The sequence below is a fragment of the Corvus cornix genome, chromosome 20, assembly GCF_000738735.6.
Source record: "Corvus cornix cornix isolate S_Up_H32 chromosome 20, ASM73873v5, whole genome shotgun sequence".
NCBI classification, from domain to species: Eukaryota; Metazoa; Chordata; class Aves; order Passeriformes; family Corvidae; genus Corvus; species Corvus cornix.
This window is the reverse complement of record NC_046349.1, coordinates 9,919,764-9,947,068: the sequence shown is the minus strand read 5'-3', so window position 1 is coordinate 9,947,068 and position 27,305 is coordinate 9,919,764. Positions and strand designations below refer to the sequence as shown.

Here is a 27,305-nt window from a genome sequence, read left to right as displayed (position 1 = left end):
AGCCACAGCGGCATCCACTGCAGACACCTTCAGCTTTAGGGAGTGCAAGAGAGAGAAAATCCCCACAGGCAACACCCAGGGATGTGCTCTCCCCAGAGGTGGCTTGCACAGCCCTCAAACAGTTCCACCTCACCAGCAAGTGGTATCAAGGCCTCTCTTACCCTCCTTGTGACTGTAGGGTCCCTCAGAGCTTTGCCCATCAGGTGCCCCAGCAGAGTGTTCGTCTGCAGGAAGCGCAGTCGGATGTTGGTGGCTTTGGTGAAATTCCGCAGGAGAGGAGAGTAGGAGAAGTTCATGGCTCCTGGGCGCCCGTTCACCAGAGAGACAACAATCTGTGAGTGGGAGGAGGGAGAAGGCCAGGTTGGATGGGGCACTGAGCAACCTGCTCTAGTGGAAGGTGCATCTGCTCAGAGTTGCAGGTTGGAACTGGGTGGTCATTAAGGTCCCTTCCAACCCAAGCCATTCTGTGAATCTATTGAGAACAAATCTATGAGCAATCCTTTGGGATGGAAGGAAATTAATCGCTCCCTCAGCTGAACCCAGTCATCCAGATGACTGAATCCCAGTGAATCTCATTTGGTTTAACTGAATACTTTAAGTGGTATCTGAAAATCAAGAGGGAGCCAATTAATAGAGTACCAACAGTCACTGAGTAACCCTGGAAACTCCAAGGGATGGAAACAGGCAATGGCTCACCTCCCCATTTTCCAAAGGCACAATCCGGGAGTATTCAGTGGTGCAGATGGCATGGTCGTCCCTGGTGATACGGTCCACAGTGTGCTGGCCAAACTTCTCAATGCAGTCCCTCTTGGAAGCTGTTCATCAACCAGAGATGGGAGCAGTAAGAGAAAAGGAGCAATTCCCAGCCCTCTGTGGATTTTCCCACGCTGACTACAGGAGAGATGGGTGTACAATCTTTGTTAAGCATTTACTACGTAGAGATTGCTCTGTATCATTAACTCTGTCATGGTTAAATACATGTCCTCCATAAGGGAGGGAGTCACTCCAACAGTTACAGGCAGAAAATCCCCCCCAAATCACCTCCCTGCAGTAAACGAGGAATGTCAGAACAGCCACTCTACCCACTGCCACCAGCTGCAGAGAAACCCAGCCCTTAATTTTGGCATTAAGCTCCTATTTTAACCAAACTGAGACCTAACTCTGGTCTCAATCCGTTGCTTTGCTGGCAGTGGATTTGCTACACTGCTACCACTGAACTGCATAAGGCCCTTTGCTGCCAGGGCTCTGCTCCTGATGTAGGAGTTGCACCACCATTTCATGTGGCTCCCAAACTTCCTGAGTCCGTCCTGAAGCCAGCACAGAACCCACAACAGGAGCAACCACAAGCCACAGCCACCGCTGGGGACATCTCCCACCAAGCAGGGAGGACATGCAGGTGTGGGGCAGGGACCTGCAGTGTCTGGGAGAGGCCGAGCAATGGCCTGCAGGATGTCTCCTCCTCACACCTTACTCTGAACTCTGCTCTTAAACCAATGCTACAAACCAGAAATGCCAAAGCCACCAAGAACCATCCCTTGGGGACAGCAAACGAGGGCTCCTGCCACTAAGTGGCAATGCAAGGCTGGCTAAAGTCAGGGACAGGCACCACCAGGCAGCCGCTCTGCTGGCTCCATGACCTTCTTTGGGGATGCTGCATGCCAAGACTCTCCTTGCAGCTACAGGAATGGCCTGGCTTCCCTGAACAACTGCTCCTGCAAGTCCAGCACCCTCGTCCCCAGGATGTGTGACATCCCTGTGCTGGCAGAGCCAACCAAACCATGGCTGGGGCAGTTCAGGGCCTGATCGTGCAGGGTGGTGAGCACCTACATCTACCTATGCAAAAACCTACACAATGCTACTCTCTACAACTGTTCCCTCGGGAAGAGCCTGGACAAAGGCTGCTGCTCCTTCCCACTCCCTTTTCACCTGTGCCAGGAGCTCACAGCAGAGAGTGCTCAAGTGTGTGTCACTGCAGTGCTCCTGAGGGTGTTTCCATGGGGAGAAAAAGGAAGAAAAGGCAGCCAACACAACCTCCTGTTCCTCCCAGTGCTGCTTAGCTCACACAGGAAACTGAAGGGGAAACGTTAACCCAATTCACAGGAATAATCCTCCAAAATCTGTCTCAGTGTGCCTCCAGAAGGCAGGTCCCTCACTCCATGGGCTGCATGGGTAGGCTGAGCCAGGCAGAAGGAACAGCAAAGGGGGAGCAGGGAATTTCTGCCTCCCTGTCGTCTTCACCTCTGGCTTGCACCCACCCACACCTTGTCTCCAGAACATGGCCTTGCTCCAGGAAACACTGTTTTGGCAACAGCAAGAGCTCAGTTGCATCCACAGGAAGATGTGGAAACATTTAACATCAGGTCTCTGGCCGCCAAGGTTTGCTTCACCAGGTGCTTTTTAAAGGCGATTTATTTTTAAAGTCCCTGGCGAGGAACCTGTCACCACTGGCTCAAGATGATTGATTTCCAGAGCACCGCCATGGCTGCATGGAGACAGGATGCTCAGCCCAAGGAGCTACTCAGGAAAACCGATGAACTCCTCCAGTTATTGCAAAATCTGCACAACCACGTGAGCCAGAAGCTGGGCATTCTGAGCTAAAACAGAGTAACCCCTTGGCCTTAAACCCCAGCAGTATTTTAAGGAAACAGACAAAGACCCAGCCTCACCCAGCAGTCACTTCTCCCTCCTCCCGCAGAGCTGAGCCCAAAAGCACCTTGGCACCTCCCGTGATGAGCAGCACTGAGCCAGGGTGGACAGTGCCACAGTGTCACCCCTGGCAAGGCTCACTGGCATCTCTGAAGAAACCCTGCCTTTCTGCCAGCTGCTTTTAACCCTGGTACTGACCTGGCAGTGTTTCTATTAGACCACCTACAGAATCCCCCGTGACAAAAATAAACCTCCGCAGAGGACTTCTTGTGCTAGCAAATCTGGCAGGTTTTGGAGCAGCCACCTCTTGATTTCCATGGGAATTTTCCACTGGGCTGTGTCACTGCATGTCACTTCTCCAGGGGAGTGGTAACAGGGCCTGATGTTTTGGGAGGGAAGGGGACTCCAGATGTTACAGCACTGCCACTACACACAGGAACAAGCCGGTGGGGCAAGAGCTCCCTGTGCAGCTCCAGACCACGCAGGAACACGACTGTAATGGGCCTCAAGAGAGGCTTCGGAGCTGGCCGAGAAATTCTCAGAGAAGATAGAAAAAAGCAAAGCAGGAATTTGACAGCAGTAATTCCCTACTAGCACACAGCAGAGAGAAAAACATCCGCCCTGCAGAGGAGCTACCACGCTAAGGCAAGACAGCAGTAACATGTCTGCAGCTCTTTCTTGCACAAGAAGAGGCCAGAAATCCAAAGCACAGCCTAACAGGTAAGCCAGAAATATGAGCCTTTAGGGACAGCCCAGGGCAAGGCCTCTGAGTGCTCCCACGTCCTTTCTTGCCAGGTTTTAAGCTCTGGCTGTAGATCTTAACTCACATCTTCTCCCAATTACTGCTGCTGCTTCTGGGAGGAGCTGGTGGTTAACAAGATCCTCAGCATCCGGCTACCACACACACCCTCTGGGAGAAGAGTTTTGTAGAACCAGCTGTTTCTTAAGGTTTTAATCAGAGAATGGGGAAGCCAAATGCACAGGCTAGATCTCCTTTCCAGCCAGCTGTCTCTGATCCCACCTTGCACAGCAGCAGGACAGCGGTTCCCTGCCCCACACAGGCTGGATCCAATCTCTGGTACTGATAATCACAAGGGAATGTTTTCTGCATCCAGACTTTTCTGTGACAGCAGCCACTTGGAAGCGAGCTGCTGCTTGGCTTCTGGAGGAGCTGGAATATTGTCTGGGATGGTACAGAGCAGACAGGCAGAAAGAGGAGGGCAGGGAGGAGATGATAAGAAATCTCACGTTCAGATCTAGATCTAGATCCACAACACAACACCCAGCTGGTGTGGATGTGTGTGGATGCTGGTGCCAACTTTGGCATCCCCACACATTTCATGACTGTGTTTTAAATTTTTCAGTACCAGAGAGCAAAACAGTTCTCCTGCCCTGAGGAGCACTAAACCTTCAGTTCTTGCAGCCTTATTGGGCAGATGAAACAGAGGACATGGGCTGCATCGCAACAGTGACACAGGAACAGCTCCAAACCCAGCCTTGTATTTGCACAGAGTCATCTTCACCCTGCCCTCACCACCTGACACTGAACTGCAGCCCCCTGACATACTCACAGGCAAAATACTGCCAGGGCTCGTAGGTGAGGCCAAAATCAGTCGATCGCTCCAGCACCCAGAGGTCAGGACGAGGGGAATTGGCAAACTTGATCAGGACATATGCTACATGGAAGAGCTGAAAGAAAGGAACACAGAGTGAGTTGGCTGCTTGAGGCATCCTGAAAAGCAGAGAGAACTTCGTGGGATCCAAGTGGAATAAATGAGCTGGCACTTTGCAGCTCCTGCTGCTCACAAGCAGCCTGTGGAGCGAAATCCTCCGTATCTAAAGGGATGGTGATAGGACACAGCTGCTGCAGAGAGCCAGATTAGGGAGCTCAGCTCCCACTGAATGCAAACAAAGCTCAGACTTTGTGGTTACAGGCTGTACTCAGGTTGTGCTGGGAGACACCCCAGGCTTAGTCTGAACAGGCTGCATTACAAACCAGCTACGATGCTGTCCTGGAGACTTGGCTTTTGGGCTGTTCTTGGGGTAACAGGTGGCACAGCCAGGGAGCATCCAACTGCACCTTGCAGACAGCATCACAAAATCCTTCTCTTTTTTTAAGGCATTCCATATACCAGCCCTGCTTCACCAACACAGCCTGTGTTTTGAAGCCTGTTCCAGAAAAACCCCAGCACAGCTCCTCTTCCCCAGGTGCCACAGGGAGGGGAGAGCAGGAGACCCACTTGGCTCCAGCACAGCTCCAACGCTGGGCTGCTCCCATTTGTCTGGACACTGACGTGTGCACACACACTCCTGCCAAGTATAAAATAAACGTAGTCTTTAAAGAGCTACAATGTCAGTGCTAGAGAGAAACAAAAGCCCCAGCAGAATTTCCCTTCCCCGGCTGGCACAGGCTTGCTCCAAGAATCCCCACTCCATCATCCTGTCACAAAGTGATATTTAAAGGCAAATAAAGTTCTCTTATCGGAGAAAATTCCTAACGTCAAAAACAACCCAAAAGGGAGTTTAGTGCTTGAAAGGCAGAGATTTATAGCTCAGGAGTTCCTCCTCATGCAGAGCTGGGGCTGTATGAGCATACACCCCTGCTAAAGACTGAGAAGTATCCAGAGGGACATTTCTGCAAGGGGAGGAGAAGGACTTCTCCATGACCATCTCAGCCATGCAGGAGGGCCAGAACAGCAGCCAGCACCTCAGCCTGCCTGGCCACACGCATCGCTGAGCAGAGGACGAATATTAATAACATGCCTCTGAAATAGCCCTGATCATCCACAGACTGAGCAAGTAAAGGCCAGAAGAAACACAAAAGAGGTATTTAAATCTACCAAGCCATCTACCAAGCATGGATCTTGCTGGGGACAGTCAGACAAGGGGTCTGAGTGCTGGTGTGCAGGTATGGATAAGGGGATGTGGGCAGCCCTGAGGACTGGCATCAGCTCAGTCCCCGCCCTCAGCAGGACATTCAAGCAAAAACCTCCTCAGGACACTGCCAAACGCTCCCCTGGCTCTGGGGCAGCCTCTCCTCCACTTACCACGGGTATTGGTCTGGTTCCCACTGCAGGCTGGTGGCACCTGAAACCACACCTGGGTGTAGGCTAAGGGGGCTTGAGAGAGATGCTCAGGGAGGAGTGAACCAGATCCAGCTGGGAACTCCACATGATCATCAAGCACAGCAGGGCAGAGGCTGTTCTCCCGCTGGGAATGGGCAGGAGGGTGGGATGTGTCACCACTCTCAGGGTTTGCACCGGTGCCATCCAGAACAAAGAAACCAAAGCAGTCACCCAACTCGGTTCCCTGCTCCAAAAGACTTTCAAGCCCAGCCAAGGGGGAAACAGGCATCCTTTTCAAAAAACTGAGGGAAAACAGACTTCAGTGCTGCCCTAGTTCCCCTCTGCAACATGTGTGTTGTCAAGGCATACAAGACTAAGCTTTTCCAGAGGAGCAGTGTTTTCTGCCTGCTTAACCTCTCAGCAGAGCTGTTATTTGATAGTGAAGCTCAAGAGGCTTCAGCTCAGGCAGCTGCTTTCTCTGCAGGACCAGGTCTTACAGCTCAACATCTGCCTCTTGGCATGGGAACAGGGCTGAACACCAGCCTGTGAAGTTACACCTTCCCTCCACTCTAAACCCTCCTCCAGCTTTATTCTGCAGGGAACAAATTAATGCTCCTGCTGGAATCCAACACTGCCTTTAGCTGGACAAAATCCCCTGTGGCTCCAGAATACCTGTATATGTTCTGGCCTCAGGCACAGGGGGATTTTCTGCTCTGAATGAACAGCAACCACAAACACAAATTTAGAAATGTGAGGTGCACCCCTCTCTACTGCCTTTCTTTTAGCAAAGCCAGTAAGGAGTTTATGGCCCATAAATCCCACGGCATTTCTAGGAGGTCCTCCTCATTTTCAGCTTTATGCTGGAAGAAAGTGTTGCTAATTAAATGTCCTGGAGTCCAACTCCTCACACACTTCTAGTTCTCAGAAGTCCCCTCCCTCCAGAGAACATGGATTACCATGCAGTCAAATTGGTGCAGCTTTTGCCCAAACAGTGAAACTTGACACAAAACCAAGCCTCGGGCTCAGTGATTCACAGAGCAAAAACAACAGCCAGAAAAAGAACTTGGTGCTGCTGGTTGCAAGCTCTGGTGTAAATGCCCCTGGGGTAGGGACAGGCAGGGCTGGGCAGCCACAGGCTCCTGACCCCTCTGAGCCCTCCAGCTGAAAGAAGGAGGTAGAGATGGTTTCGGTACATTTTGAGTCATGGGACACACACACACTGGGCACAACTGTGGCCATGCTTGCTGGAGTTCTCTGGAAGGCCAGTCCCAGCCCCACTGGCAGGGTTAGATGTCCCAGACCAGGGCTAGCACACCTTTTATCTTCCATTGCTGCTTTTCACAGGAAAGCACAAGAACCTCTGGATTCTTGCTGGATATGTCTGGATCAGCTGCAGTACCTCAGCTGAAGCTCCGGGCAGGTATTTGCTCTCAAAGCCAAACACAATTCCTCTCTCCATACCCGAATCCATCTGCAGCACTGCTGTGTGCTCTTACTGCTGCTGAATTTTATTCCAGTCGTGACCGCAATTTTGGGACACAAAGAAGCCAGCCAACACTGCACAACCACTCCCCTCCAGTATGCAAGGGTCATTCCTAATGGAGTACAGAAAATATTCAGGAGTCTGTGACCACAGTGACCCCAAACCTGGAACAAGACCCATGTCCTGGGTCTTTTCAGACCAGGGGGATTTCTGTCCGGTCTGGCGAGTCCCCTGCCCCTCCATCCAACATCCTTATCTTGCAGAGTATCACAGCCTGGCCGGAAAAAATAACAGCAAATTGCCTGTTTCCAGTGCATCTGCTGAGAAAACTCAGATGCAAAGATGGAGCAGTAGCTCTAAAAATAGAGCTGGCAGAAAAGCCAGACTTTTCATTCCATGTTTAGTTCCAGTACAGTTCTGCCCAACCAATATTGCAAGAGAAATGGTTGGGTTTTTTTCCAAAGCCCTTATTTAGCTCCTATTATCAGTCAGATGAATAAAAACCTCTATGCTCCCAGCCACTTACGACATTTTTTTCCCTTCTTGATGGAGAAAAGAGGTGAAAACACCAGACTTGATGCACACACTTGTCTCCACACCAGCAGATCCCTTGCTTTCCCCACCTCTGAAAACATGCCAGGTACAGCTCAACCTTTGACCAGCCTCTGGGATTTCATAAAACAATCTTCCAGCCAGGAAATTCTGACACTACTTTAATTAGCAACCAGATTTCTTTGAAAATAGTAACATCCCTACATGTAGTTGATGTTGCTGTTAGTGGTTTTGAAGCAAGTTTCCTTAGTAACAATCTGCAGCTGCCCCAGTGCCTGGAAGGATGGAGCAAGTGCTGGAGCCAGGAGAGGAAGATGGAGATGAGGGCATTTCCTCCGTGTCCCACACTCCATCCCTTTGTGCCTTAGATGGTGGGCAGCTTTATCCAGCACCAAAATCCCATGAGAATATAATTCTGATTACTGCCCAGTGTGACAGTGCAAAGACTTGAAGAGTAAAAACAGATTCCAGAGGGGGGCACAAGAAACTCAGCTTCTTTTGGAGCAGCACATTCTCTGTCCGGTTGTTCATCCATCCTTCTGTGTAAGCAGCACATGATGGCAAATTCACACATTTCTTCTCCATTCCTTCCCTCGAGACACTGATTTCAGTTTTCCAGTTCTGGGAGGTACATGTGGGAAGAAGACAACAAGCTGGACCAGCTGTGTCCTGGGGTGCCTTGGTGAGGGAGTTTTGGGGAAGTCTCATTGATACTCCAAGGCACCACAAAGCCACACAGAGACATTCAATAACCAAAACAGATCTTCACACTGTTGTAATATTGGCAACTACATTTTCACCAACAGCAAGAGGGGCTCTTTTTGGTTCTCAGATGAAAAGGTCTGAGCAGGCTGTGCTGGCTGGAGCTACACCCAGCTCTGCTCCCGGCCCCGGATCCCACAGGAGCAGTTTATACAGTAAACCACTGGCTAATTTTCCACAGGACAGATTTATTACCTTGGCGTTGCCTTATGAAAATAGCACCATGTAAAAACAAAGCAGTTCATCTCTCCCTCACCACTGCTCCATACCCCTGTGGAGCTGTGCGTGGAGAGCATTACCAGTGCTGCTCATTCCCACTTGGGATCTCCTGGAAGGATCGGATGGACCTGCTGAGCAGGTGCAGCTCAACACCAGTGCATGGGCAATAAATCCCACTGTTTAGGGGCACATGAGGCCCCCTGGATATGCACAGCAAAGGGCTTGAGGACACCTTCAGCAGGCACCTGCAGCGTTTTGGGGCGTTCTGCACCCCAGTCTGGGTCACTGCACAGCAGCTCCAGAAACCTGCAAAACCTAGAAGCAGGAAAGCAGAAAAAGAGCCACTATGGAAAGTGTCAGAGAATGTTAATTATTTTTCCCCAGTTTCAAAAATCAAATTATTTTACTCTCTTCCAAGCCCATCCATCCCCCAGGCACTGCCTGGTCCATCACCGCAGCCACAAGCCCACCTGGAAAACGTGGAGATGTCAGAGGCTGGATGGGGTTATCAATCCACAATGCCAGGGAAAAACAGCTCTCTGGGAGCACAGGTCACCTCCGTCCACAGCCTGGGCAAGTGGCTGCCCAGCTGCCATGAATAAGCCTTGGAAACACTTGGCAGTGCTGGCACCACGTCAGTGGCAGCAGCTAAAGCTAAGAAGGTGCCTTTTTGTGCACCTTTTACTCCCACAAACAAATATGCAGGAGGTGGAAAAGCCCTGGAAAGGCAGAGAGCTTCTGACTCACTTTGAACTTGTCTAGGTCAGTGATCTGCCCCTTTTGCATCCTTTGCCTGTAATCATTTATTCTCATGGAAGCAGTGAATTTACTCATTAACAACTGACTGTCCCCCTGCTGAGCTTCTGCTGTCCTACAGCAGATTTATTTCTGCCCAGCCCATCCATCAGAATCCTTTAATAGAATCTCTCACATTTAGTGTGTGCCTACTTTTTATTTTCAATCACACAAGAACTACTTCAACCCTTCCAGGCAGCAAACAAAGGTGCTGCCCCTCCAAGTGGGCATGGCTTTTTATCCAGCCATTTCTTATAAAATACTCGAGAGCCTGAGAGCAAACAAACCCCACACAGAAAAGCACAAAAGTCAGTGTTTGAAAGAGGGGTGTGCACTGAAATACGCTTTGCTCCCATTTTGCTCTTTTCCTCACAGCAACTCCTGGCTTGCTCTTGTATGTCCGTGTCTCAAATCCTCACTCCTAAAAATGATGTTTTTCCAACCTGCTCATGGAGGATTACAGGGTTCTGAATGAGAAGGTTCCCTATGCTGGCATCTCAAGATTTTGACAGCCAAGCTTTAGAAACAACCTTTCACCACAGGGAGAGGACAGAGGTGCAAACTGGCAGCTATTGAACCCCTCGGTACGGCTGGGGACAGAGGTGAGCACTGACACTTAATTTTGCACCAACCTGCTTTCAAATTTTCCTCTCAAAACTACTGGAGTTTTACTGAGAGAGATCAAAGAAAACACTCTCCAGGAAACCACAGATTCAGAGCTACCAGCCAGCATGAAACCTGCTCAGTGTCATTACAAGCAGCAGCAGCAGCAACTCAATGCTTTATGATGTTATTTTCTAAACAGTGCCTATTCCCTTCCTAAGCAGCTTGGCTTAGGTGAACAGCTGATGGAGCATTTTCCACAAAGGATTCTTTCTTTAAACACCACTTCTGAGAAGGATTTGGTTCATCCACCGATTTCACACACAGCACTGCTTTATCTTCACAGCATCTTCCTGCGCAAGTTGTCCTTCCCCTGCCAGTGCCACACACACCTCCTGCCAAAAATCCTTGGGGGACTAAATCTGCAGCACCTGGCACATGGCAGGGCAGAGCAGTGCCGTCACTTGTGGCCTGCACAGTGCTGAAGATTTGGATAGCCAAGTTTTAGAAATGACCTCCAACAGGGCAGCAGCAAGAGCCTGATTCACAGCAGGTACAGCCAGCTGGCACTAAGGAGAGGCACGGAGGAACATCCTGTTAAATCCCTGCCTAGCTGGAGCTGCAAACAGCAAATGGCACACGGCTACAGGTGCAGCATCCAGGGATGCTGACACACCAAACTGTACATGGTCAAACACAAGCCTGTGCTTAAACCCAGCAAGTGGGGTCCCCTCCCAATTCAGACCAGCCCTTTGTGTGTGCCCGACAGCCACCCAAAGGTCACTGCAGCCAGACTTGGGTAACCAGAGGCACCACAGCAGAGCAAAACTGGTCAGGACAGAGGGGGATGACTGGAATTCCTTGGGATGAGGCTTCAGTCACTTACAGAGAAGGACTTTGCCCACACCAGCCTCTCACTGTGCAGTAAGAGATTCCCTGCACTTGACTGAGATGGCCTCTGCAACTTTCTAGGCTGCTGGGCAAAGTGTTAAGTAACCCATAAAAGACAAGACTTAAATATTTGCCTTTTAGCCCAAACTTGATCTACCACACCCTCAGGGAATGGCTAAGTGGACTCCCCTGTCCTTGGGCACCCTGTAAAGGGGTACAAGCACTGGTCTCCAAGGCCAGCCCAGCCCAGGAGCTGACTGAGGCCAAGGAGTGTGGAGAGGATCAGGTGCCCCCACCACAAGGACTCCTACCCTCCCTAGTTGCTTTAATCCTCCTGCAAACACCATCAGAAACCCAGCACAGAGGTGGCTGTAAATAGGCCCTTAAAACTTCCTGGTGCTGCAGAGATAAGACACTATAACTACATTCAGGATTTCAGATTCTCAGACTATTTACCTTGAGGTGTCAATTGTCCTTGATGGTTAAATGCTTGTAGGAAGCTTCCAGGAATGTTTGGGGGTTTTTTTTTTTAGGAATGGTGTGTTCTGGGAAAATATGTGCATCAATAATTAGCTGGCAGGATTAGTGACAGTTCATACTAGGGTCTTCCTCCCAGTAAGATACAGTATTACATGAGAAGTGGGATAAGGAAAAAAGTGACTCAAAGGAAAAAAGCCTCCTTTACAGAGACACAAAGTGCCCTGATAGCCCCCACTGTGAAAGTGCCGTGTGCTTGTGCCATGCTGTCCAATGTGCAGAAGTGAGAAAGCCAAAGTTCCTGCAAGCAGCTTCATGCAGACAGGTGAGCAACAGGCAGGTGTCCCAGGAAGACTTGGTGTTCTAGAGGAATTTAACTGGAAGTCACTCAAATGCAGGCAGCTAAATAAATCCAGCCACCTACTTCATGAGAGAGAAGAAAACCCACATGGTTCTCAAGACTGATTTTCAGAGGGCCTTGGGTCCACTGCCTTAATTCTCCTCCCTTAAACTAAGAGGAGTTTAAGACTAATTTTAGCAAAATGAAAACTACACCACAGCAGAAACTCTTGAATCCCAGAACATACAGAAAAAAAAGTGCTTTCCTATAAATAGAAAATGCAGGGAATTCCAGCTTGCTAGTACTAACTGGTGTGTTTGCAGCCTAAATCTGAAACTGCTAAGAAAAAGCCTGACTTGAGGGATGTCATCTGACTGCAGTTATTTGAGACTGCGAGAAGCAGAGTCTCTTCAGGGAGCTGTCACTCCGCACACAGGGAGAGAAGGTTCTTTTGTAACTAATGGGAAAGAACCGACTGAGTTTTTAATGCCAGAGAGGAAATTAAAAAACCTCCTTGGAGTGCCCCATTCTACCATGGCCAATTTTAGACAAGGAGCACATCTCAGTCCTGGAAGGAGATGACCAGTCCCTGTGCCCAGGATAAAGGGCTCAGTGCCTCACACTGAGATCCAGCATGGCACTGATCTGGAAACAAACCTTTTAAGTCCATCTCGTCATCCTCCAATGCCCCTGTTCACATGGACAACATTCCTCAAGAGCAGCTGATCCCAATGCTGCCTTTGCTCAGGGAACAATCTCCCAGCTGTATTTCAAGGACATCAACTAGGTGCTCTGTGAAGAAGACTGGAACAACAGACAGCAGACATGAAGGAGAGGATGGCACTGCCACAGCCTCTCCCCACATGGCAAAAAAACCTGTTCTATCCATTATTTCATGGGGAGAAGGTCCAGCTTTAGAGGAAAAACCTGTCCCTCTTCTCTTCCCCAGTGACTGGCCATCGCTACACAGCAAGCACAGCTGGGAGTAGAGCCCAGTTCAGGCCCTTCCTACTGCTAAACTGTCCCAGCAGCTGTAGATATTGTCTGTAAGGGCTCCCTGGGCATCTGCTGCTGGGACAGAGAGAGAATGGGCTCGAAGTCAAAGAGCTGCAATACTTTTAGTAATGACAGCCCTGCCTGGTACCTGCTGTTTATCAATGTGCAGTCTAACAGGGTGAAAACTATGACCTTGAGCACAAGAAAAAGAATTCCATGAAAAGTCAATGTTCACTCCTCTACCTGCCAATGACATCACCACTGTGAGAGGATTTCACCAAGAGCTCATCAGTCGCTGCTGCTCATCTTTCTCATTTCCTCGGAGAATAATTTAACAGCTCTGGGTTCATTTGGTTTAAGTGTTCCCCCAGCTGCCTGCGTGCTGACCCACAGGGAACAGTGTCTGCAGCCACAGATTGTTTGCTTTTAAAACATATAGGAGGAATCCATGACTTTGGCAGTGAATGTGATGAAACCAAGCCACTAAACCACAGCACATTCCAGACCCAGATGTATGGGCACAGCTGTGACAAAGCGCAGGCCCACGTCCGGACACGAGCTCGGAGCCTCTGGTGTGCTCAGGTCCTCTCCTTCTCCCTGAGCCTGCCTGGAAGGAGGCGCAGGGGCTCTTCCCCACACCTCCTCCATTTCCCATTCTTGCAAGCCACCAGAACACAGCCTGCAAAGTACAAACCATTCGTGCTCTTATAAATAAAAGTCCAGGCGAAGCCTCAATGGATTTGCAAGCAGAGCTGCCTCCCCCAGAGCTGAAGCTCCCACACAACCAAGCAGGAATTTCAGCCTGTGCTGGGCCAAAATTCTTCAACTTCCTCCAAACAGCTCCTCACTAAAAAATCTGTTCTGACCTGTCATACAGCTTCATTTCTTCTGCTCTGCAAATAAGAAGCGGCATAGCCCGGACATCGATTTTTGCACCATTTCTGTACAGAAGCAGCGTGGGCTACTGAAGATTTGGGAGGGCTGAGGTAAATCCGTGTGGCAGATTATGCGGCACCTACACTGCACTGTTGATGTCTAAGCTCAGCAAACACTGTCTGTGGGTAAATTATACCCCAAAAAAGATGGAGAGCCAACAAATATGGAATTACACCCCAAAGGCATTTCAAGCCAAGCAAAGAAATTGGCAGAGTCAGAAAGGAGTCTGCCTGCTTCTCAGTTCAGGTTCAGCCTGAGAACCGAGGTCCTGAGAGATGTAATACTCAGCAATTTTCAAAACTATCCTTCAAGACACGTTCAAACAAAAATCCTGTCTTAAATCCCCTGGAGCCAGCATGACCCTGCAACCAGTGCCTGTAGCTCAAGGTATCTCCCCATCATCACTGCCTTCAACACCTCCCAAACCCAGGCATTTAGGGAGAGAAACCTGCAATGCAGACAGGAAGGAGACCTCTCTCCACAGGGTTAGCAAATCCCTAATGATATAACGCCAACTTCCCAACAAGCTGGGGTGGGAGGGTGCAAAATCAAGACAAGATGCAGTGATTAATTTCTCCTCATTGTAGACGTGTCAGGTATCACAAGATGGATTCGTACAACAAGAATGCAGGGGAGGAAAAGCTGAGGAGGGTACATGGGAAACCTTTTGATTTAGGCCAGGTATTAAGAACAAAATCCTTTAAATGGACTAATATTAAAAAAAAAAAATTAGTGAAATAACAGATACACTGTCATACAACTCTGAACATAATGAACTTGTATCTAACAGGTGCTCCCAGTTAAACTAAAAGCTGTCTCAGATACATCACAAGCCAAGGCTGTGCAGAGCAGTTGGTGGGAAAAGTCATCATCTTGAGTGGCCAAAAGTTGCAATTTCCTTGAACTTTCCAGTCTGCCAGTTCACCCATATTCTCTGAAGTACATTATCTCTGCTTGCAGGGTTTATTCCAGCCTTTTATTGTTGTCTTATCTCCAGCCTCTTCCTGCCCCAGCTTCAAAAAGAACATTGAGCATCACAGAACAATATGAATGAGCTAAATATATATAAATATATATATATATATACATACACACACACACTAGCCCAAAATCTTTATCAACCTGGCTACCCAGCGCACTTGGAGAGGCAGGATGGGGCTTTGCATGAAGAGGTGAGGAGAAGTAATCTTTCTTGGCTGATGAGGACTGGGTAACTACAAAATTCCCCCAGACCAACCTATTTGCAGCCCATCAGTAATGTCAAGCTAAGCAGCATCCACTGGGACCACAGGAAGAGGGGAAAAAGGCAAACACACCTCAGCTATGTTTGTGCCAGGAACATAAACTATGGTCCATTCTTGGGTATGACAGACTAAGCAACTTATCTACAACCCACACTGCAAGCTTTATGGACAACAACCCTGTAGGCAGTAGATTCCTGCATTTGTATTTGCAAGAGTGCACTGAGAAGTGTTTCCCAGGAGCTGGAGAAAACAACCTTCTCTGTCTGGCTGAGGAGAACACGTCCCAAAGAAGACCTTTTCCTTGGACAACATCCATGCATGACTACTGGGAGAAATCCCCATGCCTGTCAGACCAGCAAGACAGATCCCAGGTGTTGGGCAGCCTTCTGCTGATAGCACAGCAGGATCCACACATGTGCAGAGACCCAGAACAGCAGTCAGGCATCAGTGAGATGCCTCAAAACACACCTGAGCTGAGCCTCTCTACAATGTTCAGGACAAAAGGCCCTGCAGCTCTTCTCATCTGCCAGTTAAAAAAAAAAAAAAAACAAAACAACAAAACCACAAAAACCCACAAAAACTAACCAAAAAGCCCCAAACTGCCTGGTCCCAGCACCTCCCACACAGTCCAGAGCTCGTGAGTCACAGCCGCATCAGATCCCAGGCTGCCGCTATGGGATTTTTGCACAAGCCTCTCTATCTGCCCAGGAAGAGCACGGTTATGACACCAGAGGCTCCACTGGAGACCATCATAATCTCTACAGATAAGGCTTGTCTGTGGTGAAAGGAAATTGGCTGCTTTGTTTCAAAGCAGAGCTCCCTCACAAGCACCTTTCCGCATACGCCTGCATCTCCTCCCGGCCCCGGGGGTCAGCACTGGAGCCCAGGGATAAATCACTGCAGTGGGCTCTGGGCCAGCACAGCCAGCAGCAGGGAGGGCCGTGGTCTTCTGTGAAACAGCCCTCCCTGGGACCTGCTTAACTGGCCCCTTTAGACTCGCTTCACATTTCCAAAAGAGGCCACTGTGCCCCACCACTATTTGCTCATTGCAGGAGCAAACCCGGGAGCCCAATCCATCAAAGCCTGATGCTAACGAGGTCCAGTAACCAATTAGCCATCCCCCAATTGACCCATCAGGGGTTCCTGAAACCTGGATGTGCTGCAGGGTGTTCACCTACTCTGACTACATTAAAAGTCTCTTGAAAAGCAGCTTTGAGGTCATCCAGGCTATTCAAGTTTTGGGCTATTTTTAGGGCTCCAAATTATGCCAGGATATCCGGGAAGACTTCACAGATTTAGTCCCATTCCCACAGAGTTCAAGACCAAATTGCTCACAAACTCATTTTATCCTCAGGGGTTTTTTCTTAATGCTTGGCTTATGCCCTCCTGCTTCTATTGGTATTTTAATTCCTTTTTAAAAAAAAGTCTTATTAAACATTATTTTAAAGGGAAAATATGCTGCAGTTTTTGTGGTCAAAGAAGATATTTTAAAGCATTTTCCATATTGGGAATGAAGGTCTAGAACATCTGAAAAGTCCCATTCTGCCTTTCCCATTAGTTTTGGGCTGTTGCCAGAGAAAATGTGAGAAGCAAAAAAAAGATGGAATAATTTTTAGAGGTATATAGGCAGGAGGGAGCAGGTGATATATGCTCCAGGTTATGCTTTGTAGAGATGCAACTACACCAACAGCTGGTAACTTGCCCAACACTCCCACATGGATACCTGTGCCTCCTTACTTTCCCCGAGGACACATGGGCTGCATGAGAGCCGCCCATGCCAGGTGCAGAACAGGGATCACAGCAGAGACCCGGGAGAATTCCCAACTCTGTGAATCAACCACCTTCCCACCTGCTGGGCTGCTCCTTCATTTCCTGTCCGAGAAATACTTCAGTTCTATTGTCCAACTCTGCTCTTTCAGTCATGTCATCTCCCTGTTGGGGCTCACACTCCTTCAAATTTTAACCAGCCCACAGCATTTTTGACAGTTTTTCTTTTCACACTACGAGTTACCATGTACAGCATCAGCCACTGCTGTTCTGCTGCCAGGGCTCCTTCATGGATGCACCCTGATTACACCACACCTTCCGTGAGATGATTTAGGTCGTGAGTTGCTGTTACCATCAATGACAGCCCCCTCTCTCCATCTTTTCCAAGAAAGTCCCCTCAGATCTAGACACTGTCACAGCTGTCCCTGGAATTGGCACCACCAAGCTGGATGCAGTGACTACAGACACAAACTTTTGCAAAGGCCCAAATTTATCTGTTCTATCCCTGTGCACCTTCTTGACCAAAGAGGAAAGTACATGCCAAACTTTGGCAACTTAATTGCCTAACATTGGCTGGAACAAGCGCTGGGTGATATCCTGCAACTCTCTGATCTGTGGAAGTGCCCAGGCCATGCTGGCCAAGAGCACTAGAAGCAAACTGGAGCATCCTTGCCAGGAGCAAAGCCAATGCTGGCAGAGGATGGAGTAATCCACAAAGTTGGAATTCACCCCTCCTCCTCTTAACCCAAAATAGCCCCATTGCCGGCTCATCAGGCTCAACCCAGAACTCAACTGCTTTGGGGTCAGATGAGGAGAAAGGAATCGGAGGAGGCTAGGTGTTGGCTGTAAGTGGCAGCGCTGGAAAGTTAATGCAGAGGGGCTGTTAAGGATTGCTGCTGGTTTCTGCTGTGGGGCTTGGTTCTGAAGGCAGAACCAGACACTTGGTTGTGGAAACTATAATCCAGTAAAGCGATCATGCACAGCCTGGGGACAGCTGAATCCCTGCCCCGTCCATCACACCGGCACTGGCTCCCCACGGCAGCCACCGGGGCTGCTGCCCAGAGAACAAACCACACTAACTCACTTGTCCACAGCATATTATGTTGTGAAATATTTATTGCCTCCCCAATCGGAAGAAAGAAACATTTCTCTCTTGGACATAATGAAGAACACATTTCCAGCACTTAACAGCTGGAAGCTGGAAAGGTGGCCAAAGAAAATCCCTCACTATTTTTTTTTTTTTTTTCCCTTTAAAGTAAGCATCTGGAAAACTCATTTCTGGGGAAGAGGAGGCTTCCCAAATCAATCCAAGGAAAGAGTCAAACTTGGTCACAATTTACAGGCAGGGGCTGATAAGATCATATCATGAGTGTGATATCAACAACGTGGTTTTTGTCTGCCCCTGTCAGCTCAACTCCAGGAGGATGAAGAGAAGCTGTTTTTATTTAATGAAATGCAGCTACTCCCGCAGGCACAGATTTTCAGTATAGTTTTGATCAGCCACTGAAATATCAGGGAATTTTTTCATCTCCACCCCACATCGCTTCAGCTGATACACTCTGGGTGATGCTGACACGTCCCCGACCCCCTGGGATGGCAAGTGAGGTCCCTCCACTCCCGCAGCTTCAAGTTCCAGCAATGCTCTACTTTGGATGAGACGTCTGGGAAAATGTTTCTCCTCTAATTTTCATGACAGGTTCAAATTCTTTCGGAGGGAGGGCTAATGCGGGTTGTTTTTAAACAGGCGCTGTGTTATTGTAACCAAAAACAGGAAATTGATGGCTCTCAATGTGGTGGGACACAAGACAGTCCCCCTGGGGCAGGCTGCTGACTGTCCCCACCACGGCCATATCCTGTGTGCTGGCTGTCACTGCTGGCTGTGCAAAGCACCAGACACCCTTCAAAGGACCAGCAGAAGATATAAGGGAAGACAGAAGGCAGAATCCAGAGCCAAGGCCTTTCCAGATGCCGCATTCCTCCCATGCACTCTGCCCTGTAGCTGTGGGGCAACTGAAGCCTGAAGCCTTTGTCCAGGTTTGGTGCAGGCATGCTGAACACCAAAGGCACTTCCACACACACAGAGGTGTGCTACTGTCCCTGCCTTGGGGACAGGCAGAGAGACTCCCCTCCCTTCCTGAATCCCTGGCTTCCACATAGCAGGCACTGGGAGAAAAGATGCTTCTAACAAGTGCAAGGCTTCTCTTTGAGAAGCAGGGTTAGCTCACGCTGTTCTCCAGCATTATCCACCCCAGCGTGCGCCCGGGCTGTGCCAGAACAAACAGCACATCAAATAAACAACACATTAAGACGACGCACGCTGCAGACACGTGCGGTCACTCTGCTCTCCAGCCCAGCAGCCCCCGCGGCTCAGACATCCACAGCAGCTTCACGCTGCTCTCTGTAGAGCCCCATGTTCCTCTGACCTGCTCCAGGGCTGCCCAAAGCGGGTCTTGCTGCTGACAGAGAAGCCCAGCCCAACTGCAACAGCTTCACTTTGCTGAGGACTGATGCTTTCAGCACACCTCCAGCCACCCTGGTCAGAAAGGGTGCGGCACACAAAGAAGAAAGAGGCCAACTGCAAACCCCACCACTGCAAGTGCTTCTGCTCAGTCAGCACCGAGCCAGCGGCAGCACTAATCCACCTGCTCACATTTCTCACACCGAATTTCTGGCTGGGGCAGCAGCCAGGATCGGGAGGAAGCAGCGCAGCCCAAAACTCCCCGAGCCCCTCGGTGTGTTTCAGGTCATGCTCCTGACCCAGTTCCAAATCTGGGCGGTTTTTATTTGCAGAGCACAGGGAGCCGTGCCACGGCCCCGGCTGTGCCGCTGGCCACGCACCTGCCACCCCTCTCCCTTTCAGCAACCTGACCCGGGGCCACCATGCCACAAACGCGCTCACATCCTGTCCCAGCCCCGGGGACGCTGAGGCACGCAGGGCAGGAACGCTGAGCTGCACCAAGGCTCACTGCTGATGTTGGGACGTGGGGAAAATAAACCCCAAAGCCTTTCCAACGCCGGCACCAAAGACAACAAACACCCCAGCCATCTCATGTTCCCTCCTTCCTCGTAGTGTAGGGACATGATAACTGATCAGTCCCCCCCACTGCAGAATCCAAGGCCTTATCTGCACTCACTGCCCAGAAAGTAACATCACCAGGGGTGATTTACTATCCCTCAAGACAAGAGGAAAAAGGACCGGAACTCACGTACCAGTTATGGATACAGCATAAACAGGGGATTACAAACTCAGCACGCCTGGAACACCCAGTGCATGTCCTCACTGGAGATGCGTGCAACCATCAGCACCACAGGCACAGGGAGTTCATCTCCATCGGGGATTTGCTCCATCAGGGATTTGGATTCTGGATTTGCTCTGATTCAGGCAGGGACAGTGCACATTACCCCACACTGCTGCTGAAATTTGGAATCTGTGCTGCTCCTTGGAGCAAGAACCAAGGACATGAAGCTGATACTTTGCAGATGGCAGTAGCATTATTGTGGCACATCATGGCACTAGGAGATTAACAAGAAACTTTTATTGATCTTTTACTGATGTGAATGTCCCAAAATACCTTTAGAGCAGCCAAGTAACTTCTACCCTTTGCTAAACACTTGCAGTTCCTGTAGAGGCAGAGCCCTTTGAGTGCCGTTTAGCACTGAATACAGCCCCGTGTGTAACAGCAACATGAAACACCATGGGGTCTGCAATAAGGCTATTGGGAAGAAGTGGGATCTCAGCAGAACACCAGCCTGAGCAGGTCTGGCTCATGAGCTGTCAGACAGCTGTACTTCAGTCCATAGGAGACCACTGTACTGTAAGGCTCTGCTCCCAAGGGGAGCTTTATAAATATTTTCCAGGATAAACATTTGTAAATAGTGTCTTTCAACACGTCTTGAGACCAGATTCTTGATCTCCTGTTTTCAAAAGAGAATCATCATCTTCAAAGGAGGGGAGGCAAAGCCATTCATGCAAACAGCGTAGCTACAAGCAATCCAGTTTGGCACTCATCTCCAGAGCTGCTGAGGCGGGTGTTTGCACTCGATGTGTGCCTACCAGGCACAGCCAAAGCCTCCCCTGCAACGCTTCCCAGCCCCGTTCCCAGGCGCAGGGTACATCACCCCCACATCCTCCAGAAATCGGATCTGCCTGGGGAAACGTGATCACCTCCACTGCTCTGCTGCTGAGGGACAGGGGTCACATTCTGCCAAGATCACAGCAAAGCAGACTGGCATCTGCCTCGGAGCCTCACGGTTCATGAAATCAATATACAGGCCACAGGAGTAATTTTGTCTCCTCTGCTCTTTGAAAAGCTCCCTCCCTTCCTTCTCCCCAGCCACAAAACCAGGCTCTGGGTGGTCCCTTCTAAGACCGTAAATTGACTTGTTGAAAGCCTTAGCAAAAGAAAGGTCAGATGCTTTACAAACAGTAAAACTGACAGTGCTGTACAACTAGCCAGACATTATTCCAAGGATATGTATATCCATCCACACAGCTGCCTGCACCAAAGCAGGCAGTCATACCTCATCCAGGTGTGCTTGCATTGCACAGGTTTCCCCCAAAACAGCACCTGCAGACGCAGTTCGGTGTCATGGCCCAAACCTGCACCTCTGGCTACCAACTGGGGTAAAGATGGGGTGAGCTATGGAGCTGCTGCCCTTCCCTGTGGATGGCAAATTCCCACAGGATTTCACAGTATCCTGATTCTGGTGGTTAGGAAGAAGGACAAGGGGACAGAAAGCAGACACAAGACCATAGATACACCTGACAGCAACCTGCAAGACAAGTTTTCAGTCTTTTTCTCTGACCTGCCATCCACATGAGAAACTGCAATTTTGGACTGCATTAACACTCTACAAATCCCATTGCCTCAAACCCTAAAAAATAAAATCACCATGCAGAACCCCCAACTGCCCAGCAATTTGGGAAAACCCAACTGTCGTCCAGGTGCTTTCAGCCTTGTCTGTTGCTGTTAAGCCACACAGCATCACTGCAGGGCAAACAGGCATTTACAGTGTGCTCAGCCCCTCCTGCTTCCCTGCTCCCACTGCCCAGCCCTGGGAAGGAACAGAGATAAGGGGAGTGCTACAGAAACACAAGGGCTTAAGAAAACTCTTGATTTAGTGGAGATAAGAGGTCTGAGTGAGCAAGCACACACCACTGAAATAAAGACCACTGCTGAAAGAAGGGGAGGCATACGGGATGGCAAGTGTCCAGGGTGGGGGCAGAGCACAGGTGTGTCTGACTTGAGAGGTTAAGAAAGTTTTTAAGCAAGAGCTACATTGTCATTCTCACCGCACCACACCCTGATGAAGTATGTCCAACTGGCCTTCATGGAAGTAGCTCTCTGCAGATGGCTCGTGGATGTCAGAGCAGCCCAGCACGGGCAGAGTGGGATCCCACAGCTCCAATGAGTGCCCTGCTCCTCTGCCCCCCTGGCCTGGGGTAACACTCACACATTTCAGGCAAAAAGCAGCACTGGTATAAAATATACAGTGTAGAGCAGCATCCTCCCCCTGAGCTGGCTGATGGTGTGTGAGCCCAGCCTCACCAAAAGCTCCCAGCACACTCACAGCAGGTGCACAGACCTGCTACCAAAGTTGCTGGAGAGCTTCCTTCTGCAATGAGACACAGGAACAACAAAGTGGTAGGGGAAGAAAAGAAGGAATTAACGGGATAGAAAAATCACATCTCCAAACACAGGGCTTGCTGTATCAAGATGCCATCTCTGCAGCAAGCTCAGAGCCAGAGGGAGCCTGCTAAAAACAAAACTGCAACAACTGGGGCTCTGCAGGGTCCAAATGAGCTCCACTCTCCTACCCAGTAACTCCAACCCAAGCGTTTCAGCTGCCAGCCCCAGGGATAACACAAGGCAGGAGTAATAGCTCAGCACAGCCCTCACTCTGAGCACACAATTCCCCAGGCTCCTTAAAAAGACACACTAATTTTTCACACTGTTAAGGGGAAAGCAAACAGCTCAGACATTTCTGTTCCTACATTAGGTTCTCAAGCACATTTGCTGCGTATCTTATCAGCAGCTTCAGCAGCCTTTCTAAGCCGTTTCAAGACTTTGGCCTTCAGAAACCTGGAGAGGGGGTGGAAAAACCCTCTATTCATTCTTACCAAAGCATAGCACATTTTCAAGAGGACATTCCTACCATCCAGAGCAAACAAATGTTCCCAACTGAATGTTCTATGAGTTGTTTGAGTTGTAGCAAGTAAGATCAATACAGGTTGACTGCACAAGGCATTTAAATATTCTTAGAGGAGTTCCTGGGCCAGTTTAGAATTAAAAGGGAGAAACCAGACAAAAGAATACTTGTCTGTGCTTTAGACAGCTTGCAGGCTGGTTTTTACACCCAGTTTTACAAGCACAGCTCCAGCAGTCAGGACCACAAGCTTGTTGGGACGGGCTCTCCAGAGCAGGCTAGGAGCTGAACAAATCTGGGACCTGCTCCATCCAGACAGCCTGGGCTCTGCAGCACTAAAAATAAAATTTAAAAAATACTATAAAAGAGCTATAGTAAGACCCTTTTTAGTACTGCCAAAGCCTTGCTGATTTGCTAAGTTTGTTCAGGAAGCCCTTGGCTAAATCATGGGCTGAAAAAGGAAACACTCAAGTCCTCTTCCATAGGATACAAATAGGATTTTGTGCTTTGGATGAGACTTGAAACAGCATCTGCTTCTTCTGTGGCCAACAGTTAATTAGATCTCTGTGACATTCCCAGCTTTCTGGAGGTCCTGGGCAGGGATGTAAGGATCCCACCAAAACACAGTATGTACACAGATAAATGCCACCTGATCTGCTATGACAAACAGGAGCCAAATCTTGTGTCCCACAGGGCACAGTGGGCAGAGAAAGGTGGTAGGGCACAAGCCCAGGTGCCAGCCCACCACAACGAGGAAGAGCTGTCTCACCCTCTCTATACAAACACCCCAGGGCCCTGGACATCAATGCTTTGGCCACAGCAAGGAATTAAGTCCCAAACACCGAAATTCACTACTTTTCTTGCCATTATCAATACAGCTCTGAATTTGTGACAAAAATGACTTATGCCTCCATGGAGCACTCGGGAGTTGCTATGCAGAGCCTCCAGCTACAACACACTGAATGGTGCATGGTCAACCAGCATCTTCACCACAAACTGAATTCTACTAAAAACCCCAGGCCTGTTGCAAGCTCAGCTCTTAATTCAACTAAAAAAACCCCAAGAGTGATTTTAACCTTGACAAGGCACAACCTGTACGTCCGTGACACAGCAACTTCCCATCAAAGAGAGGATTTCAGACCCAGCCATCTGTAACCTACCCAAGCCCCCTTTTTCCTTGCATTTATGGGATTTTAAAAAAAAATCCCCATGTCATACACTTCACTTGCAGAGCTGCAGGAAATCCACTCTAAGTCGCATGCCAGCTTCAGTTCCAAGGGTTTCCTTGGGCTGTTCTTTCAGTGACAAGGAGAACAAAGCAACCTTGGCAGCAGGCCACACTACAAGAAAGTATTTCCCCCAATTCCCTCGGATGAAGTGGATATCCTGTCACAAACCTGCGCGCATGGGAAGGGTGAGGAGGGGAAGGAAACGGAAGAGAATGAATTAACTAAAAATTGGCACAACGTGAGAGGTCTCAAGCTTGCCACCAAAGCCCTGCAAGGCTTTTCATTTCAAATGGCCAGGTGCCAATGATGAATGACTCACACATGCCTCAGCTCTCCAGCAACCCAAAGGAGTATACCTAAATCCTCCCTCTGTTGGATTTGGAAGGGGATATGGATGCTCAAACTCTGACACCTTATTTCTGTCTGGTTCTGAACCCAGTTCTAGGAGGTGGCAAATGCCTGTCTTTCCTTGTATTTCTTACTTCACCATTCCCAGGGACAAATGGTTTTGGTAGGCCCCTCTCTGCACCTGACAAGGCTCCAGATTCCACATGTACCAAGATGACCCAGCTCCAACAGGAAAAGAGTCTCCCTTGCACCTTGTATTAGGTCCCTGCACCAAACCCAAGAGCACCCAGCCTTTCTGTAATTCCTCTGCGTGGTTCCTGCAAGCCTTGACAGCGCTGGGTTTAAAGCCTGGTCGTTAGCAGATTTCAACAAAGCCAAACCCGATGCATGCAAGCAGGTTTATTCTTCTAAAAATCTGCATCCCAGCCATGCACCACGTTAGCATTTGTCAGCAAGTTTCCCCACCATGACGCTGCCATTCAGAGCTGGGTGAGCTGGCCCAACAGCAGCACATACCAGGGTCACAGCGGGATTAACATTCCCAACGGCACTGCTAACACCAGCACAGATCTGCAGCTACACTGTTTGTGTGGAGTTCTTGCTGCTGCTCAGACCTACGAGGCTCACAAGAACACTGGGTTTGTCCTCACAATCCCCTCAAGACCCCCTTGTATTTCCAGCCCCATTTGCAGAGACTTGAAGCAAGCCTGCTCCAAGGCAGAAAACGACAACTGGTAGAGAAAGAAATAACCAAACCCCTTCCTGGAGTCCAGCCAAAATCTTTGTGCCCACTAAGTTTGGGTGGATGCAGACTTTGCAAAAGCCTGGAATAGGATTAAGGGACAGCTTTAGCAAACAGCCAGGACAACAACAGTGAAGTCATGATGAAGGCAGCGATACAGATTTCTGTTTGCAGTCATGAGTCTGTGTTTACAGTTTGCAACTATGTGCAAATACCAGAAAGCCATTCTTTTCCTCTTCCCATCGGGACTTGGCATTGAGCACATTTAACTAGATCCAAGAGATGCCTACAGCAGCATGCCAGCTGGATTTTGGGCACAGGGCATGCTCCAATCCACAGTGATGGGAACTTGCAGGAACCCATAAATAGAGCTCAGCTGAGTGTGTGTGTGTGAGGGAGAGCTCTGTATCAAAGCAGGCAGAGAAAGAAAAGGGAAACTGAAAAAAAAATTGTGGCAATTCTCAGTTTGGCTGTTTGCTTGTCCCTGCATGGGTTACACAAACAACCACTGGCAAGGCTCAGGATGCCAAGCTGAAGATGCAAAGTGATTCTCAGGCAGGGCACATCAACTAGAGCAAGTTACAAACACCACCTTTGCCAGGAAATCTCCTCCATCAAAGATGCAGTTTACAGCACACAGCCTCATGGAAAAAGCCATCAGTGATATGCAAATCTTCTAGGATAAAGGCAACTTCTTCTAAGGGAAGCTGTTCTAACTTCCAGATAACCACATACATCATGCAACAGAGGAGCTCAGCTGGTCTAACCCTGCTGGCTGAGCCCCAGCTTCTCCAGGTAGATGTGTCTGGGAACAAAAGGAATGATGCTTTCTGCCACATCATCTCCCATGAATGTTCTGTTGTTTGACAGAGGGAAGGACAAGAATGTCAAACTACCATCCTAACACTGTCCTCCAGGAGCCCTGACTCCTGACTGACAAGTCCTGGCAGGACTTGGTGCAGCAGCAATTGCTGGCCCCGTTACCTGCTCATCCTCTCCCTGCCTCTATGTGGCTGCCTTGCCAAAGCACTGGGGCCACGGAGGGTGCCTGGAGGAAACAGGCAACGTGGCTTCCTCCACTGCACGAACAGGAGCTGGCACCATCCAGACCCACCTTCCACTAGCAGTGACCTCACGTTAACAAAGGCTTTTTTATAGTCATGTTTGGCAAATCCTTCTGTGGGGAACAAAATGTCATTCCTCTCATTCTTGTCAGAGTTTCTGGTGGCCAAAGTAGCCCCAAACCACTGCCCAGTCCTTGCCTTGTGCAGAGTCATCTATGTTTCACTCCCAAGGCTTTGTCCTCTTCCTCCCTGGATCTCCCAGTATCTCTCATCCCTGTTCCCATGTCTCCTCTCTAACCTCCAGAAACAAATCGTCAGTTACCAGGTCTGTGTGAATAGGCCACATTTCCCTAATGAACTGCCACTGATCTGGAGTCTGCTCTTAAGCCATTTAGGAAGACTCTTCCACCCCAGCACATGAGGCATGTGCCTCTCCTCCTTGCGTCTTCCTACTGATCTCCCTTGTCATTTCTATCAAACGGGAAGCAGTGTACTATTTATTGCACTGTTGGCATTAAACATAGGAGGAGAGGTCTGGAATTTGAAGAGCACTGAATCCAGAAAACAGGAAACGACTGAGGATCAAGGCTGGGCACAGCCTGAAGGCCCCACGTTTATGACTATAATAAAAGGATATGGCAGACATGAATGCAGGGCTGAGCCAGGCTTGGTAAAGCATCAAAAGAAAGGTGCAGGGGACTAGAACAGGCTTGAAAGAGCAGAGAGCTGACTAGGCAGATGATCAAAAGTGTATTTAGCATCCTCCCTGCCAGCCCTGTGGCTCTGAGCCAGGACATAGCTGTGCTGGAGCTGTGGAGGGCAAGGACAGCTCCTGGAATCGTGCCCCAGGAAGCAGGAAGAGCTCACTTGAGGGGCTTCCCATCCTGACCAGGACAAGCGTCAAGAACTGAACTGGCTGTGCAATGGCACAGGATGAGCCTGTCTCCCATTCCCACACAAACAGCAGCACTGGCAGCAATTCCAGGCTCACAGCCCTCA

General features: G+C 49.4%; 1 protein-coding gene across 1 annotated transcript in view; it reads right to left on the bottom strand.

Annotated features, from left to right (window-relative positions):
- LAMA5 (laminin subunit alpha 5) overlaps positions 1-27,305 on the bottom strand; it is an 85,191-nt gene that overhangs the window by 44,219 nt on the left and 13,667 nt on the right. The window contains 3 exon segments of the mRNA XM_039563188.1: positions 162-332; positions 697-815; positions 4,218-4,335. Of these exon segments, the coding sequence (XP_039419122.1) occupies positions 162-332; positions 697-815; positions 4,218-4,335 (408 nt within the window).